This window comes from Protopterus annectens, chromosome 1.part0 (assembly GCF_019279795.1).
Source record: "Protopterus annectens isolate FY-2018-M chromosome 1.part0, PAN1.0, whole genome shotgun sequence".
NCBI lineage: Eukaryota > Metazoa > Chordata > Ceratodontiformes > Protopteridae > Protopterus > Protopterus annectens.
This window is the reverse complement of record NC_056725.1, coordinates 202720534-202736434: the sequence shown is the minus strand read 5'-3', so window position 1 is coordinate 202736434 and position 15901 is coordinate 202720534. Positions and strand designations below refer to the sequence as shown.

Genomic DNA, 15901 nt, shown 5'->3' with positions numbered 1-15901 from the left:
ATTTTAATGTCAGAAATGAAATTTCAAATGAACAAATTGAAAGTAAGCAAAGCACCTGGAATCGATGGTGTCATTCCAGAGATGTATAAACTGTTACCTAAGGAAACATTGTCAATATTGCTAAGAGTTTTTACATTATCTAAAGAAACAAAACATATTCCCCCATCATGGAAACATACCTTAATTTCTCCAATACTAAAGTGGGATAGAAATGGAAAAGAATGCCCATCTTATAGATCAATATCCCTATTAAATGTTTATTATAAGATTTTTATGACTATTAAAACTAACAGAATTAAGCAGTTTCTTCCTTTGCTGATTGATAAAAATCAAACTGGCTTCATACTGAACAGAAACACATATGATAATATTAAAAGAATACTTACAATAATTGACTGTGTTGATATTACAAAAAGAAGTTTGACTCTAGTAAGTCTAGATATAAATAATGCCTTTGACTCAATAAACTGGGATTATTTACTACTGGCCTTGGAAGCATATGTTTTTTCACAAAATTTTATAAAGTTAATTAGATTGCTATATGAAAATTCTTTGGTTTATGTAAAGATAAGATCATACACATCTAGACCATTTAAAATTACTATTTGCTCTGGTCATATAACCATTTGCAAATTGTATCAGACTGAATGCAAATATCAAAGGCATACACATTAGTAATCATTTAATTTTGAAAATGCAGTTGTTTGCAGATGATATTCTTTTAACTCTAAATAATTATAGTAGCTCATTTCAAGCTTTATTTGGGACAATGGAACTTTTCCAAAATATCTCTGACCTTAAATTTAATGATAATAAAACTAAGATATTACTTATAAATTGCAAAAAAAATGGATAAAAAGTTTTCTAGATATATAGTTCTGGATAAAATTAATTATCTGGGGGTTACATTATTAAATTATATTAATGAAACATTAATAATTAATTACACCAATATTTTAAATACAATTAAATATCTTATGGATATATATAATATTTTTTTACAATGGAAGAGATTTTTTTCTTAATCAAAATGCTTATTTTCCCAAAATTTGAATATGTTATGGATAGACAGAATGTTTTTTTTACAATGGAAGATAGTTTTTTTCTTAATCAAAATGCTTATTTTCCCAAAAATTGTATATCTTATACAATGCATTTCTCTTTCTATTTCTAAAGAATGTATGCATCAATTCATTAAATTAGTGTTAAACTTTTTTATGATATCCAAATAGGTCTGGAATAGTGTTAAGTCATCATCTAAAAGATTCAACAGCAGGTGGACTTAGCTTTCCAGATATAGAAATGCACGCTTTATCATCTGTTATTAAGACAATAATTCTTATTCTGCTAGGTGGAAACAAATTCATGAACTTATTTGGTTAAAATCAAATCACTCATTGCCATTTCAATTTAATAAAACATTTTCCAACAATTTTCATTGGAAGAGAAGGGAATATATTCTGGAGAATAAAATAAACTTATATATTCTAAATATATAACTACCACATTACATATATTTAAAAATTAACTGAACAAAATCCCAAAATTTAGTGTGTGGTCATTTTTATTCTACCACATAGCTTGTACACAGGATAATATTAATATATTTGATGTCACTAAAATGATTATATTTAGGGAGAAAAAATATATATATTGGCATCAGCTAATGGATTCTTGAAAGGTTCTCCCTGTGAAACACATTATGAGTAACTATAGTGTAAGTAGTGAAATATGGCTAGTAATGCCAGCTTTGAGGCAATATATTATTAGTAAGCTATAATTAATGCATATAACTAGTAAGAATATTGTCCCTAAATTTATAGAATTTATGATTATTACAGGAAATCAAACAATAACATAAAACAGCTACCTATATAAATATATAAAGTAATCAAAAATACAAAATTATATTATAAAGATAATTTTAGGGATTATTATAGATCAATAAATAATCCATTTCCCAATGAAAATGATAACAAGTTAATATCAATTTCTTCAAAGCAAACTTCTTTCATTGCAATGGAAGTTGTCTTCTTGGAAATTTATACATAGAACCTTATTACTCTTCATAAAATGGAATTAATGTTTAAGCAAGATATTGGGTATTGGAGATGTAAAATAAAATTAAAAGATTGTTTTTAATGACAAAGTTCAGTTAGGCAAATCTTTGATTTTGTTTAATATTCTAATACAGAAATGTGTTCCATTACTATGAATTAGAAGAGTGAGACTTCTCTTTCAAAGAATTCAAGAATATTGCATTTAATGTATCTCAACTGGAGTTGTTTAGTATCAAGACAAGAACTGATACATCACTTTTTACTACAATTCCTGGCTAAAAGTTATGGAGATACTTGAAAAAACTGATCATAACATGATGTGAAATAGAATTATATTCAGTAAGACTAACAGTTGTTTTTGTTCAAAGTAGACACATTTGTAAATAGTTTTATGTTATTTTTGACTTATTGTTATGAGGTTTTTATACTTGTGTGGTGAATTTGTTCAAAATGTTCTATTTTATGTTCCCTGTTATTAATCGTTATATTTATTTTTTATTCTTAATAAAAATATTTGGGGTGAAAAACTTGGTATGCTTTACATATCTAAAAATTCCTCAGACTCCTCCAGAGTCACACTAGCAAACATATAACTTCTAGATTCTTTACTGTATGCCTCACCATTTCTTACTAATATTCAAACTGCCTCTTATAAAAAAAAATAGAACTATGTTATAAAAAGATAGCTACTGCTCTGCAGTGAAAACAAACTTGAGTTGCCTAATTACATCAAATACACTCAAACATCTACTTGCCCACTGAATGATATATAACCCTTTCCATTGTCCATCCATCAGTAATATTTTCAAAGAGTACCTTCATAACCGTCCATTTCACTCATCTCAAGAACACCTTCTTGAAAACCCATCAACCTAAAAAAATATAGGACATAGTTTGTACTCCTCTATAGTAGCCAAAACATGGAAAAAATGTCATATGGACATTAGATAACACCTACAAGTCACATTTTTAAGCAGACCCTAATAGAATACCTTCTGAACTGCAGGCACTGTACTTGCTATTTTCCAGATCAAACTGACTTATTTCATTTTCCCTTCTTATATTATTTCTATTATACTTTCTGTTTTCCATTTATCTTCCATACTCCTTCCTTTTTACAATCTACTATACATCCACCATCTCTCTTACTGTTTACTGTGTAGAACATACCCTTACTTCTTTCTTATTTCCTTCTATATTGTCATCACCATCATATTTAAATCTCATTTTACCCTCTTTTTCTCTACCTTCCTTTGACCTGCCTTAGCTTATAATTTTCTTCTTAATGTCAAGTTACTGTTTCTGCAAATCCTGTATCTTCTTTCTTCATTCCCCATAAAATATGGGTCTACTGTCTTTTAACAAAATTATGTTTAACCAAATTTTACTTACCCAATCCCACTTCTCTGAAGCTGCATTCCACCAAACACACGGACTGCCGAAATCCTTTCCCGGTGAAGGGAACCACAATAATGCAGTTTCAATTATCCTGGCAGATAATTTATCACATTCCATAGACCTAATTTCACTAGTAGCATGCTTCTCAGAGGTAATATTTTTCTGAGATGTAGCAATGCTTCTGTCAAAGCAGAAAATCTAGTTATGTGACCCTCTGTTCAACATGTAAAGCAAGGTATGTCCATAGCTAAAACTTCTTGTTTGCTATCAATATGTTTTATTACAGGGTTAGACAACTTAGGTCTGTACATAGTGTCATGGCATAGTAATCGACCTACTAGACCAACGAGACTTACAGAGTCTTTAGGATCAATCTAACACACCCACTTTCTTAAAGTAATAGATGAAGACCTTTTAAATTTGTCATTTGCTGTAATTTATATCATTTAATTCTATCATGTTGACACTCAGGATCTAACTATAGAATATGTTCTTTAAATTAAATAATTGTGATATTACTATTTTGTTATGAGAAAATGCCCAGCTATAAAATGTTGTGAGTTGTGTCTCTGAAGTAACACAAGATCTGAGAAGTAAAGGTTTTTTAACTTTTTCACAGTCCTGATAATCAGCCTTTCATTTCCACACAGGCTGTCAGTGGTTCTCCAGTTAACTGGGCTGATAAGTACATAGACTAGTCAGGTCAGCCCCATCCAGTCTGATTAGTATACTGTTCAAAGGTTAGAAGATTGACTTAGATGTCTTTCTTCCAGTTCAGCTGTGTTCAATGTAACACTGTTCTTGGAGTAGCCATCAGCTCAGCTATAGAGACCATCCCTTTAGCTCTAGCTGCTATGGTTTTAGTAACTGCTCCACTGTAGTTATCTTGGCACATGGCTTCACACACACAAATCCACTCACATGACCCTGTACACCACAAGATTATCTCTCTCCAAAATGAGTAGCTAAAATATCCAGCACACTGTATTTCTGGCTATCAAAAATCTTTTATTCAATTCAAAGTACCAAAAATGTACTTGTGATATAATTTCTGAGAGCTAAATGCATTTGTTCAGATATGTAGGATTGTAATGTTCAGTTTAATGAGTTATTGCATAATTTTTTCACATGCAGGCTATAATTTCAGAATAGAAGAAGAAGCTAAAATTAAAGATGATGAAGTCCCTAAAGAGCAGGATTTATAATACCAGAACAGAGAAGTAGCCTTCTAGAATAATAATAATTCACTTAGATGTATTACAGATAGGATAATAATGTTTTTCTTTTTTAATCAGAGATGCTATTAAAAATTGTGACATCTTCTGTCATCTGATAAAATGCTGGACTAATAAGTTAAAATGGAACATAAATTTTCCTTTAGAACTTCTCTGAGTTTGGATGGGTTATTTGCTAAACGCAAGAGAATGGATGAGTTGGAAAAACAATGTTACAAAATTCTATTAGGATGTTTTTCCTGTGGCTGCGAATATTGTCTCATTAAAGACCATATTTTTCACAACTTTAAATACTGTTGAAACATACATGATTTTTCTTTGTATTACCTGTGTGACTGAAGTGGGGGTTTGTCTTGTCATATATGTCTGTAGACATTTTTATACTGGGATAACCTATCAGACTTTAAGAATAAGAAAAGGAGAGCACTTAAATGACATCAAATACCACAAGGAATCTAATGCTGTGTATATAAGCATGTAAAAGCCATAGCAGTGTAGTCTTTACATTTCTTGTGACAGCTAAGGTAAGAAAATTGTAAGATAGTTGGATGCCCTTGATGAAACAAAAAAGAATATTGATCATTGTGTTGAAAGGGCTGTATGCACCCAGAATGAATGATGCATTCTAAATATTATTTACTTTTTCACTGTATTCCTATAAATGATAAAATCTATTTCATGTTGCCAGTAATAATTTATTTTGACTTTTCCTATATTTTTTACTTTTTGCACTCTATTTTTACGTAATCACTATGTGTCTTTAAGGGTGGTCTTGTGGCATGCTGATTACCATCTTTAAACTGATGGGCAGTCAAAGTACCCTCTTATTAAAAACTGAAGAAGTTTTAGGGTAAGATCAGTCACTGTCTTCAATCCTATTTGGCAATTTCAATTGAATAGAAAAATTGTGTACTTGCTGCCATTTCAATGAAATAGATATTATGCTTGCTGTGTTTGCGTTTCTGTGCATGACACAGACATCAGTTTCTGATGCATGCACTGATTACAGCATCACACCAAAGACTGTCTCTCTCTCTCTCTCTGTCTGTCTCTTAGGGGAATTGCACTGACTTTTGTAGCAATATATCTCATGACTTTGGCATATTAATTTGTGCTAAAAAAAAATTCCCACCACAATCCACCATTGGGGAAAATTAATGCAGTAGGTACCAGCAGTTTTTATGTTCAACTAAACTCAAAATGCAGGGTCTCCCAGTCACTCAAAACAATCTCTGAAGGTAGGTCCAGTGTGACTACTTCCAGCTACTTCCCCTTTTTTTCTTATTGTGGATGACACTCTCTCTTATTGCCACTGCTTTGGTCACTGACCTCACTTCACAAAGGACAACCACTTTATCACTGGGCTTGTCTCAGCCCTCTATTTACATAATCTCTATATACTCATTCAACAAGCATGTTCTTACTAATATTGGTAGGTTCCTCTTTAGTCTTAATAGACACAGTTTGACAAAACACTAACTGCATTTAAAGAATATAGCATTCTATTACAGTTTTGGTCACAGACATTATTTACACTGCTATGATCACAATTTTGGATCACAAACAATACTCATACCCCTATTACATGTTTTTGAGCTCTTTTATTTAGTGAGAATCACCATGTTATGCTGCACTGAGTTGGCCTATCATAAAGACTGACTTTGGACAATTAATGCTCAAGCCATTAATATATTAGAATTATGAATACAAGACTCCAGAGTTTGGATGTCAAAAGTTTAATGGTGGCACAGTCAACTCTATTTTTTTGCTGAACAGATGTCCATTAGTTGAGTTAAAGTGGTGTTAATTCCTTGTTTGGGTTGAAATGATACTTGGTAGTAGTACAGTTATGTTTACAAAAGGTAATGATCTGGTTATATATAACTCTCACTCAGTTTAGCAAGGACGTAAAGGGTGGTAGTTGTGGGACTCCAGATTTGTGAACAGGTACTGTATGGATGTGTTTTCCTAGGTGGAAGAATGCATCACCACTGAAGGACCTACTGAAGGGATAAGCAACAAGTAGGGTTATTTTGACTGCTGCAAATTTTTTAAGAATTGGGAGTGGGGAAACCTTTTGTGCATGAAGACCCAAGTGTTTAATTATGAGGATTTGAGATTGACAGGATTTGGAGCTGAAGTTGAGGCAGGTCATTCAATAGGATATTGTATAGGGCAGAGCAAGGTGGGTTGCTGAAGGAAGTAGAAAAGTTGAAATTTGACAAAATTAGTTCTGTCCCTGATTAGGGTATTGAAATTTCTTCAGAAAGTTATGGCACTGTTCATGGTTTGTTACTGAAGGACTTGTAAGAATTAAACTTTCTTTTAACATATCACTTTAACTCATGATATTTTGCTGTGCTATCATTTTTGTGCTACCCCATCCCCACATGACAAATGCTAGCATATTTCATCCCCCTATCTGCCCCCAGCTGTGTACAGCTGTATCTCTTTATTAAACAATTCCTTTCCTACATGGCCTCTAAATGTAGGATGATTTGTGCTTGATGTCTGTCACTGCCTTCTTATAACTTACTGCTTGTGAGGTCCCTGATTTCCACCACTGATTGAGAAAGCACTGATGGATCCAGCACACTTCTCCTGGGATGAGACAGCTGGCTGATGGTTGATTCATCCTATCATACCTGCCAACTCACCTGCCACACTGGGTACTTTTCCAGATCTGTCTCAGTGGCATCACCACTAGGCATCTTGATTCAGCACCAGTGAGCGGAGTTCACTTTGTCATTTTTTTACTGTAACTTATTTTTATTTTTTTTTAGTTTACTAATTGCTTATTTCAGTGTCACATTAGGAATATCCTATGATGAATCAATATATTTTATTTGCACTAATGTTCTTGAATGCATCAAGAAGTAAATCAGTAGAGCAAATGATATACTATATCATAAACACTGAGTAATCAACGCTAATAATTTAACAAGGGTAGAAATGTAAAGGGAAAGTTTTGATGGCTTGAGTTGTATTAGTTATTTCTCACTGAGACATGACTGTTACAATATGTTCTGTACTAATCAGTCTGTACTTCATCTTAATGGAAATTAAAGCTAGACAGTGATGCAGAGAAACTTGCTGGGATTCATAAACAATACAGTCATTGTACAGCACAGGCTGGATAGAGTGAACCAGTTCTACCATGGATTACATCACATAGCACAGTTTGCACGCACCCTAACTATTTGTTCTTTATGGTGCACTTCAGCTAGATCCATCAGTCAGAACATGCAGCAAATAAGCAGGGTTTACCATTAAAACTCTGATTATGCAAATATTAATAAATATAAGATGCCCATAGTAAGTATGGATTTAGAGAAAGCTTTTGATTCGTTAAATTGGAAATAGTTATTCATAACAATCAGAATTTATAAATTTCCAGCCAAATTTATTGACTTAATGTCACAAATGTATGTAAACTCTACCTCATATCTATGTCATTTTCTACCACAAGATATCAACACAGGTACAAAACAGGGCTGCCCCGTTCTTATTCAAAGAAATTTGAACAAGTTCCTGTGAATTCATAAAAGGGCCTAGCACAAGATATATAGCCCTGCTCCGACAATGCAGCATTATATGATTCAGAGACATGTTATCTGCAATAAGGAAAGACCTCATTATTGGCTAATCTGCATGTATCTGAATTGCAGTTATTACCACAACATTCACAGTAGTAAACTGCTGTACATATATGTACAGGCATTCCCTCCCACACTATCCAACTCAGACAAGTACACATTCAATACACATACACACACACACACACACACACACACACACACACACACACACACACACGCACACACACACATCACATGTGCGTGCGCACACACACACATGTACACATATGCACACACACGCACATACACACACACATACACACACACATGCACACACACGCACACACACACACGCAAATACACACACACACACATACACACACACACACACACACACACACACACACACACACACACACACACACACACACACACACCACAGTCTCTATACCTGTCCCCGACTTCCCTGCCCACCCATGGTTCTCCCATTGCTGTGATCACCATAATATCTTAATTACCATTATGGCACACTTGTACTTGCCCAAGTAGCTAGTGTGTCCCATCTGCCCCCAATAACTGTATTAGTTTATGTGCCATTATGGAATATTTGTAGATTCCCTGGTGTCTACCTTTTCCCCGACCCCTGAGCCCCATCCTACAGTTGATGCCATTATAACACTTGCAGGTAGTGAAATCTCTCCATCCCCAATCCCCAGCCTGAAGTTTATGTCATTATGGCATTTCAATTTTGAGCTATTCCTGGTGTCTAGTGTCTAGTGTTTCTTCCCTGTACAGATGATGGTGCTGCTATGGCACTTTCCTGATGTGTTATCCCTGGTGCCTTGTGTTTCCTCCACTCCCAGTTCCTGTCCTGAAGACTGTTGAGATATCCCTGGTGCTTTTACTCCAAACATCATAGATGGAGCAGACCTGCAGCAAATGCATCTTCCAAAAAAGTTGATTTAATTTACTGGACAGACTGTTTAGAAGATCACAAAATAATGTCATTAGACAAAATTATTATTTTTTAATGGGGGTTTTAATGAATAGATATTAGTTGAAAATATTACAACACATTTACAGAAGCAAACAAAGGATATATAGTATAAATGATAGTCGTTTTTTTGCCAGTGTAAAATTATACATCCTTAGTAACTGCAGGCAAGGAAACAAATCCAGGTAAAAGAGCAGTTAAATTGTGCAAAATGATTTCACCTATTACTACTAAAGTACAGGTAAATTACTGTGGTTACATGACAAACGTATAATTTAAAGATTTACATGAGAACAATCTTTGTCTTTTCGGCTTTTCCTGGTTAGGGGTTGCCACAGTGGAACTCCGGTCCACTAATGATTGGCAGTAGATTTTTTAGGGTGCCAAGTTGCCAGCCTGACACTCAAACTTCAGCGAAGGCATGCCCATTCATGCATGTCTTTCAGAGGCCACTCGACCGTGGGGAAGACATGCAGACTCCACACAGAAAGCACTCCAGCCATGAATCGAACAGGAGAACCTCTTGCTGTGAGGCAACAACGCTACTGCTGTACCACCGCGGCTATTTACATGAGGACAATAACAGATTAATATTACAATCGAGTTCATCTTCATTATTTTAGAAAACTTTGTCTTGGCAATTCTTATATAGAACATCCTATATCTCCATATAAAATTAGTAAAATAAATAAAATAAATAATACACAAGAGTTTAAGTGTTGGAGATGTGATATGATGATAATGCAGATTGGAAACATATTTCTTACTGTTGTGAGGGCTTACGGGACTTTTGTTTAAAATACAGGAGCAGACATTGTAGACAGATAAGTGCTTTTTAAATAAGCAGTTAACTTTTTTAACGCTCCAGTTCCTCGCTGTATCTTGAAATGTTAGTATATATAGCTAATATGGACTTTATTCTCAATCACCAGAAAAAGAATTACTAGAAGATGGAAAAGTGATAAAGCTTCTGAATTTCAAGATTCTATCCTGGCAGCCATTGAGACATGCTTGAAAGAAATAACTATAATTACTATGAACTCCAAGACAAATTCTCCTAACTATAAATTGTGGACAAAGCTTTTTTTTTTTTTTGGATAAATATAGCAAAGAATTTTAGGAAAACAAAATCTCCTTTGATTTTATAATGATTGGAGATGTGAGCTAAGATCATAAATTCTGGCAAAGCAACAAATAATAGGGAGACATAGACATATTTTAATTATTGCTCTTGCAAACTTAAGTTAATAGAATAACATGTTTTGCATTCACATGAATTTTCTGAAGGGTATGAAGTCTGAAACTCAAATATTTCCATTATTTTCTGACTTCAATCTTCAATGATTTGCCAGAAAACCAAAGCTGTATCAGAAACAGACCAAAAATATGAGGCAAAAATCTGGACATACTATGAAAATCTGGTCAGTTGGGAGGTACTGTTAAGATTTAATTGAACAAAGAATGCATGTGTATTGTAAATAGTTTTGATGTTTTTAATTTTTTTTTTTTTGCTTAATGTGATTTGTATGTTTAAAATCAATAAAAAAAATAAAAAAGATGCATCAAGATAATCAGTGCTACATGTAAAACATAAGGAGAAATCAGTCAGCCCTCTGCACGTACGGCTATTGCACGGCTCAAAAACATCAGAAGACTACAAAAACATGGTAGAGCCAGCAAACAGTGGACAGTAATCCATTTATTGATGGAGGATGGAGAAAAACAAACCAGTTTCGGCCTTTAGGCCTTCCTCAGTGTCTGCCTACATGTAAAACATCCCATCATGTAATGAATATTACTGTCCCTGTCTGGGGTCCTTCCTTTCTCATCCTGTAGTAAGGAAAGCATGCTCATCTTCCAGGCCCGCCTTCCACCTCACATTAATTTGCAGAATGCTTGGCCTCCAAAGTCTCCTCCTTCTTACACCCTCTCACAGAATAAAACTGATGGTGCTACCCTAAACATCTGTTGCATTAATTCACAGGTAGCATACAAGGGTAAGTTGTTAATATGTGGCTTCAAGCTAGCTCGTCTGGTTGCCAGAATGTTGTATACTTGGTAGAACCTGATTGCACGAAATGCATGCCAGGATACCGTTCTTCAAATACGAAAGAGAAGAAGGTAATGAGGAAGTGCCTGGAGCCATGTCAGACTCCTCCCTTCACTCATCAGTATCACCGCAATTTAAATATGCACACTCTATTGAAGAAGAAACTCTGATTTGCTGGGGCTGTCGCGTTTGGCTGCATGTCATCAAATTAATGTGTGCAACCAGCACCAGAACCATGATAGTCCTAACATTTAAAAATCAGGAGGAGAATCTCTTTAGCACTATAGGAAGCTCAAAGTCTCTCTACTGTTCCATACAGGACTGTACAGTAAAGTGCAAAATGGACTAGTATCATATATAAATTAGTACTATGCAATACTTTTGGGGATTGGTCCCTGGCATTGCAACTTAGCTATCAGCTTGCTAGGGAGCACTCAGATTTCTCCTGCCATCATTCTAAGTATTACCCCGGGATGGACCTTCCTCAGTGGAGTGGAATGAGGAAGCAGATCAGCATGCCATATTCATTCATTTATTTATTTATTTAAATTTGTTAATCAGAGTTGATTGCTGATCCACACACACCATTTTCAAGTCTGGCCATTAATATGTCCCCGGATGGAATCTTCTTGCCAGTTGAGAAAAGAAAGTGGTCATAAGGGAGAAAAGAGACAGCTATCATCAGCTTCCCATATGATGCACACTCCAGAGTTTTCCATTTTAATCCTTTCCTTCCCACTGACATGCAGGGATGGCATCACATAGATGGTCATGCAATGGGACCATGAGGGGAACACATCTCCCTCTGCATGGTGATATGCCCCTAATTTGCCCACCCCACCTCCAATAGCATCTGCTTTGTCATGGTCCCAGTATCATCATTAAGGCTTGCAGACCATGACCCCTGTGCATACCACACTCCCACACATAGCTGGCCTTAGGCATAGGCCAACTACGCTGCCGCCTAGGGTGCCGGTCTAGCAGGGGCACTTTTTCCGTGTTTATTTGGTGTAGGTAGACCAGGATGGGGGCACCAGGTGGTGTGGTGGAGGGCGCTGTGGAGCCCTTTTGCCTAGGGCACCAGTTGACCTAAGGCCACTCCTGCTCCCACAGAAGAGGTAAGCAGGCCATGCCTTATCATTTTTCTTCCTCTCTGAGCCAGTGCAATCAACAGCCTGAGCTACTAATTAAATTCATGTTGTCTGAGTCATAAACAGGATTTCCTTTCTCTGTGCCAGTGGAGCTGGAACTTTGAATTACTGATGGTAAAATGATGTGATTATGAATCACGCAATCATTCTGCCATAAATATTACATTATGAAAATTAAATTAATGTAAACCACTTACACGATCCTAATCTTTGCACTTTATCTTCTTTTGTTCCACCCATCATCATTTCTGTAAGCATTTATTCATTAACTCATAATTTCTTGACTCTATTGATAAACAATAAATGAAAACTGGTTTGATTTTGGACCTAAACCACTTTTGTCATCCATAATGTGATGTTACAGTAAATGTATGGTACTGCATAACGTTTAGGCAAATTGGCATGATTGGAGAAGGTGAACAAGTAGCAAACTTCATAGAGTGAGGAAATCAGAGTTTTTGGCTTAAGAAGGGTTTTTGGACAGAGGTTTGCCTTGTTGTGATGAGAATAAGGAAGTTGGGTTTGATCTTTTGCCTCCAGTTTAACTTCAGTGCAGATGGTCTAGAGCTCCTGGCAAAACAAAGTAAGACAGTTGGTGGGAGGACACCCGAACTTTAAACAAACAAACAAGCAAACAAATAAAAAGTTAATGTGCAGGAGATGCGGAGATGCTGAGGTGGATAATTTGCACTAGTGGTGGCACATCTCAAAAGTTTGGTGTATTTGTGGCTGGATTTGTAATGAGTGAGGAAAGTTTTATGGGTGTATAGAATTGTATTTTGTTTTGGGTAGACAGAAATCTAGAGATATGAGGAGTTGGTGGAGGTCAAGCCAATCATGTGCTGGGTAACAAAGGAAATAGCCAGAATGCACAAGAAGTGATACATAGAAAGGAAGGAATCTTTTTCACTGAGTGACAATGTTAATGTGGGGAAAGGGGGAATGACATCTGGGGATTGAGGATGGGGTGAGATAGGGCATAGGAGTGAGAAGGACTGGAATAAGGATAAAGGGGATTGTGGAGAAGGCAAATGAATAAAATAGAATAGAACGGTTTTAGAGAAGGAGAGAGTGGCTACATCATGAAAATATCATCAGGTACTAAACCCTAATAACCAAGCTTATCATAGTTTGTAGCCAGTCATATGTATGAGATGATTCTGACAGATATTTAGTCTGTTTACATACAGGCAGCAGCATTTCATATTGTGTGTGCATGTGTGTGTGGGGGGGGGGGGGGGCTGGTAAAAATGCAAAAAAAGGACATGGTTGTCTTTGGTAAGCCCATTTTATTTTCTGAACATGGCTATTTGGTCTAAGGGGTTGAGACAGGAAAATTCCTGTACTCATGTCAGGGTTGTAGATAACAGGGATATTATCTTTAGCACTCATACTTTCCCTTGAGACAAGTGCTGACAGCAGGATTCAACACAATTAGATACATGATATTGGAGTTTGGAGGGGGGATATTGAACTCCTACTGGATGAGTGAATGGTCACAGATTGCATTGATAATAATGGCCCTTTGCGGCAAATTTTTTATGTACGTCATCTGTACATTGCTAGCCGCTAGTTGTATACCACTTTATGCTGTTGTAGCTGTTAACAGCTTCGTTATCATTGTGTTTTCCACACACTTGTTATATGGTCATTAAAATGTGCACATTCTGAAAACTGATGCGCACATTATGTTATTAAAATACTTCAATAAATACATGTAGAACAAATTGGTACTGCAGTTATTTAATATTTACAATTTATAAGTCACTTCATTCAAGTTGCTTTGATGATAATCTGAGCAAGTTGGCTGTATAAATTATTATTATAATACTTTTTTCAAATGCCATTTGCCCATCAGAATGAAACAGCTTTCACCAAAATAAGGGGACATTTTGAGTGATACAACATGCCGGAAATGACAAGTGTACTTACCCATTTCATAATCCTGCATTAGTATAAAATAGAAGCCAGTTAATGATACAATCAAAACAAGACAAGAATTAGGGAAATGAAAAATGGAAACAAGGTGGATCAGTAGCAGGCATTTTAGCAAATCGGGAGACTGAATTATTTTACTGAACAGCTGCCGTAGGATATAAATGCTAACTGAAAATTTAGTGTACATATCCTCTTGTTTTTCTTTTGTACACAATGCTGTATGGTAAATGAATTGTGTGGATCTTTATATTGATTGATTTCATATTGTATTTCTTTTCCAGTGCAAGGTGGCTTTGTTTTTCGCAAGTGTGGTCCAGATGGAAATTGGATTACTGATAGTTCTGGTCTCCCATGGAGAGACCATACCCAGTGTAACCTAAAAGAAGATGATATTGAGGACCAGGTATAATTTTTGTATTTTAATTAACACTTCCACAGTACACACACAAAATGCATAATTCAAATGATTTTCTGAAGCAAAAGGAGCTCTTGATATGTAGGAACTGCCATGATTGCATCCAAAAGCCATTCAATTACTGCCCTGATCAGACATAATACACACACACACACACACACACACACACACACACACACACACACACACACACACACACACACACACACACACACATTGCCACTATTGCATTTTTAGCCACAGAATGTGTTTATCCTACTGATCTGAAATGGATACACTACAAACCCACAATTATGAGGGTGACTGTCCATCACAGCACTCTGCCATCCCACTCCAGTAGCAACTCAGTGGTCTACTAAAATGTGCAGCACAAGATGTTTGAAGCTATCACCTCTTTTATCAGACCTCTTGTGTCAGTGACAGGGCCATTAGTAGCAGTGCAATCTGTGACCATTCAGCCTTCCAGTGGGGGAGTTCAATCCCCCAAACTCCAATATCATGTATCTTATTGTGTTGAATCCTGCTGTCAGCACTGCCTTAAAGGAAAGTATCAATGATAAAGATAATATCCCTGTTATCTACAATCCTGACATGAATACAGGAATTTTCCTATCTCAACCCCTTAGAACAAATAGCCATGTACCTGTGGCAGGGACCTTCCCACAGAGCACAGATGAGACCACATTAATAACACCATGCTGCCACCCACCATGTCAGACGTACCACGAGTGCACAGCACAGCAGCAGTGATGGGCAGGTACTTTGGTCTCCTGGGACAATCGACAATTGCTTGTCACCCAATGTAGCTGAAGGGATCATGATAGTTGGCCATATGTGATAATTCTGGTAAAACCTGTCCAATGAAAACAGGCATGGGTTAGTATTTTGTCATAAAAATGAAAAATATACATGTATGCAGCCCTGCATCACAGTCCATTTTATGTAATTTAATATCATCATGAGGCTGTTGTATGAACAGGTAAATTAAAAGACCAGTAGGCTATGTGTTATTGTAGAAGTATTACTCACTAATTCAAAGGGTGTAGATACTCTTAGAACAAGGAAGCCCTGAATAAAAGGGG

General features: G+C 35.8%; 1 protein-coding gene across 2 annotated transcripts in view; it reads left to right on the top strand.

The window, feature by feature from the left end:
• The window catches only part of LOC122790142 (glucagon receptor-like), a 2645547-nt gene that overhangs the window by 1821837 nt on the left and 807809 nt on the right, over positions 1-15901 (top strand). For both annotated transcript variants that reach the window (XM_044057770.1, XM_044057782.1), the window contains one exon: positions 14686-14807. In XM_044057770.1, coding sequence (XP_043913705.1) covers positions 14686-14807 — 122 coding nt within the window. The remainder of the gene's footprint in view (positions 1-14685; positions 14808-15901) is intronic.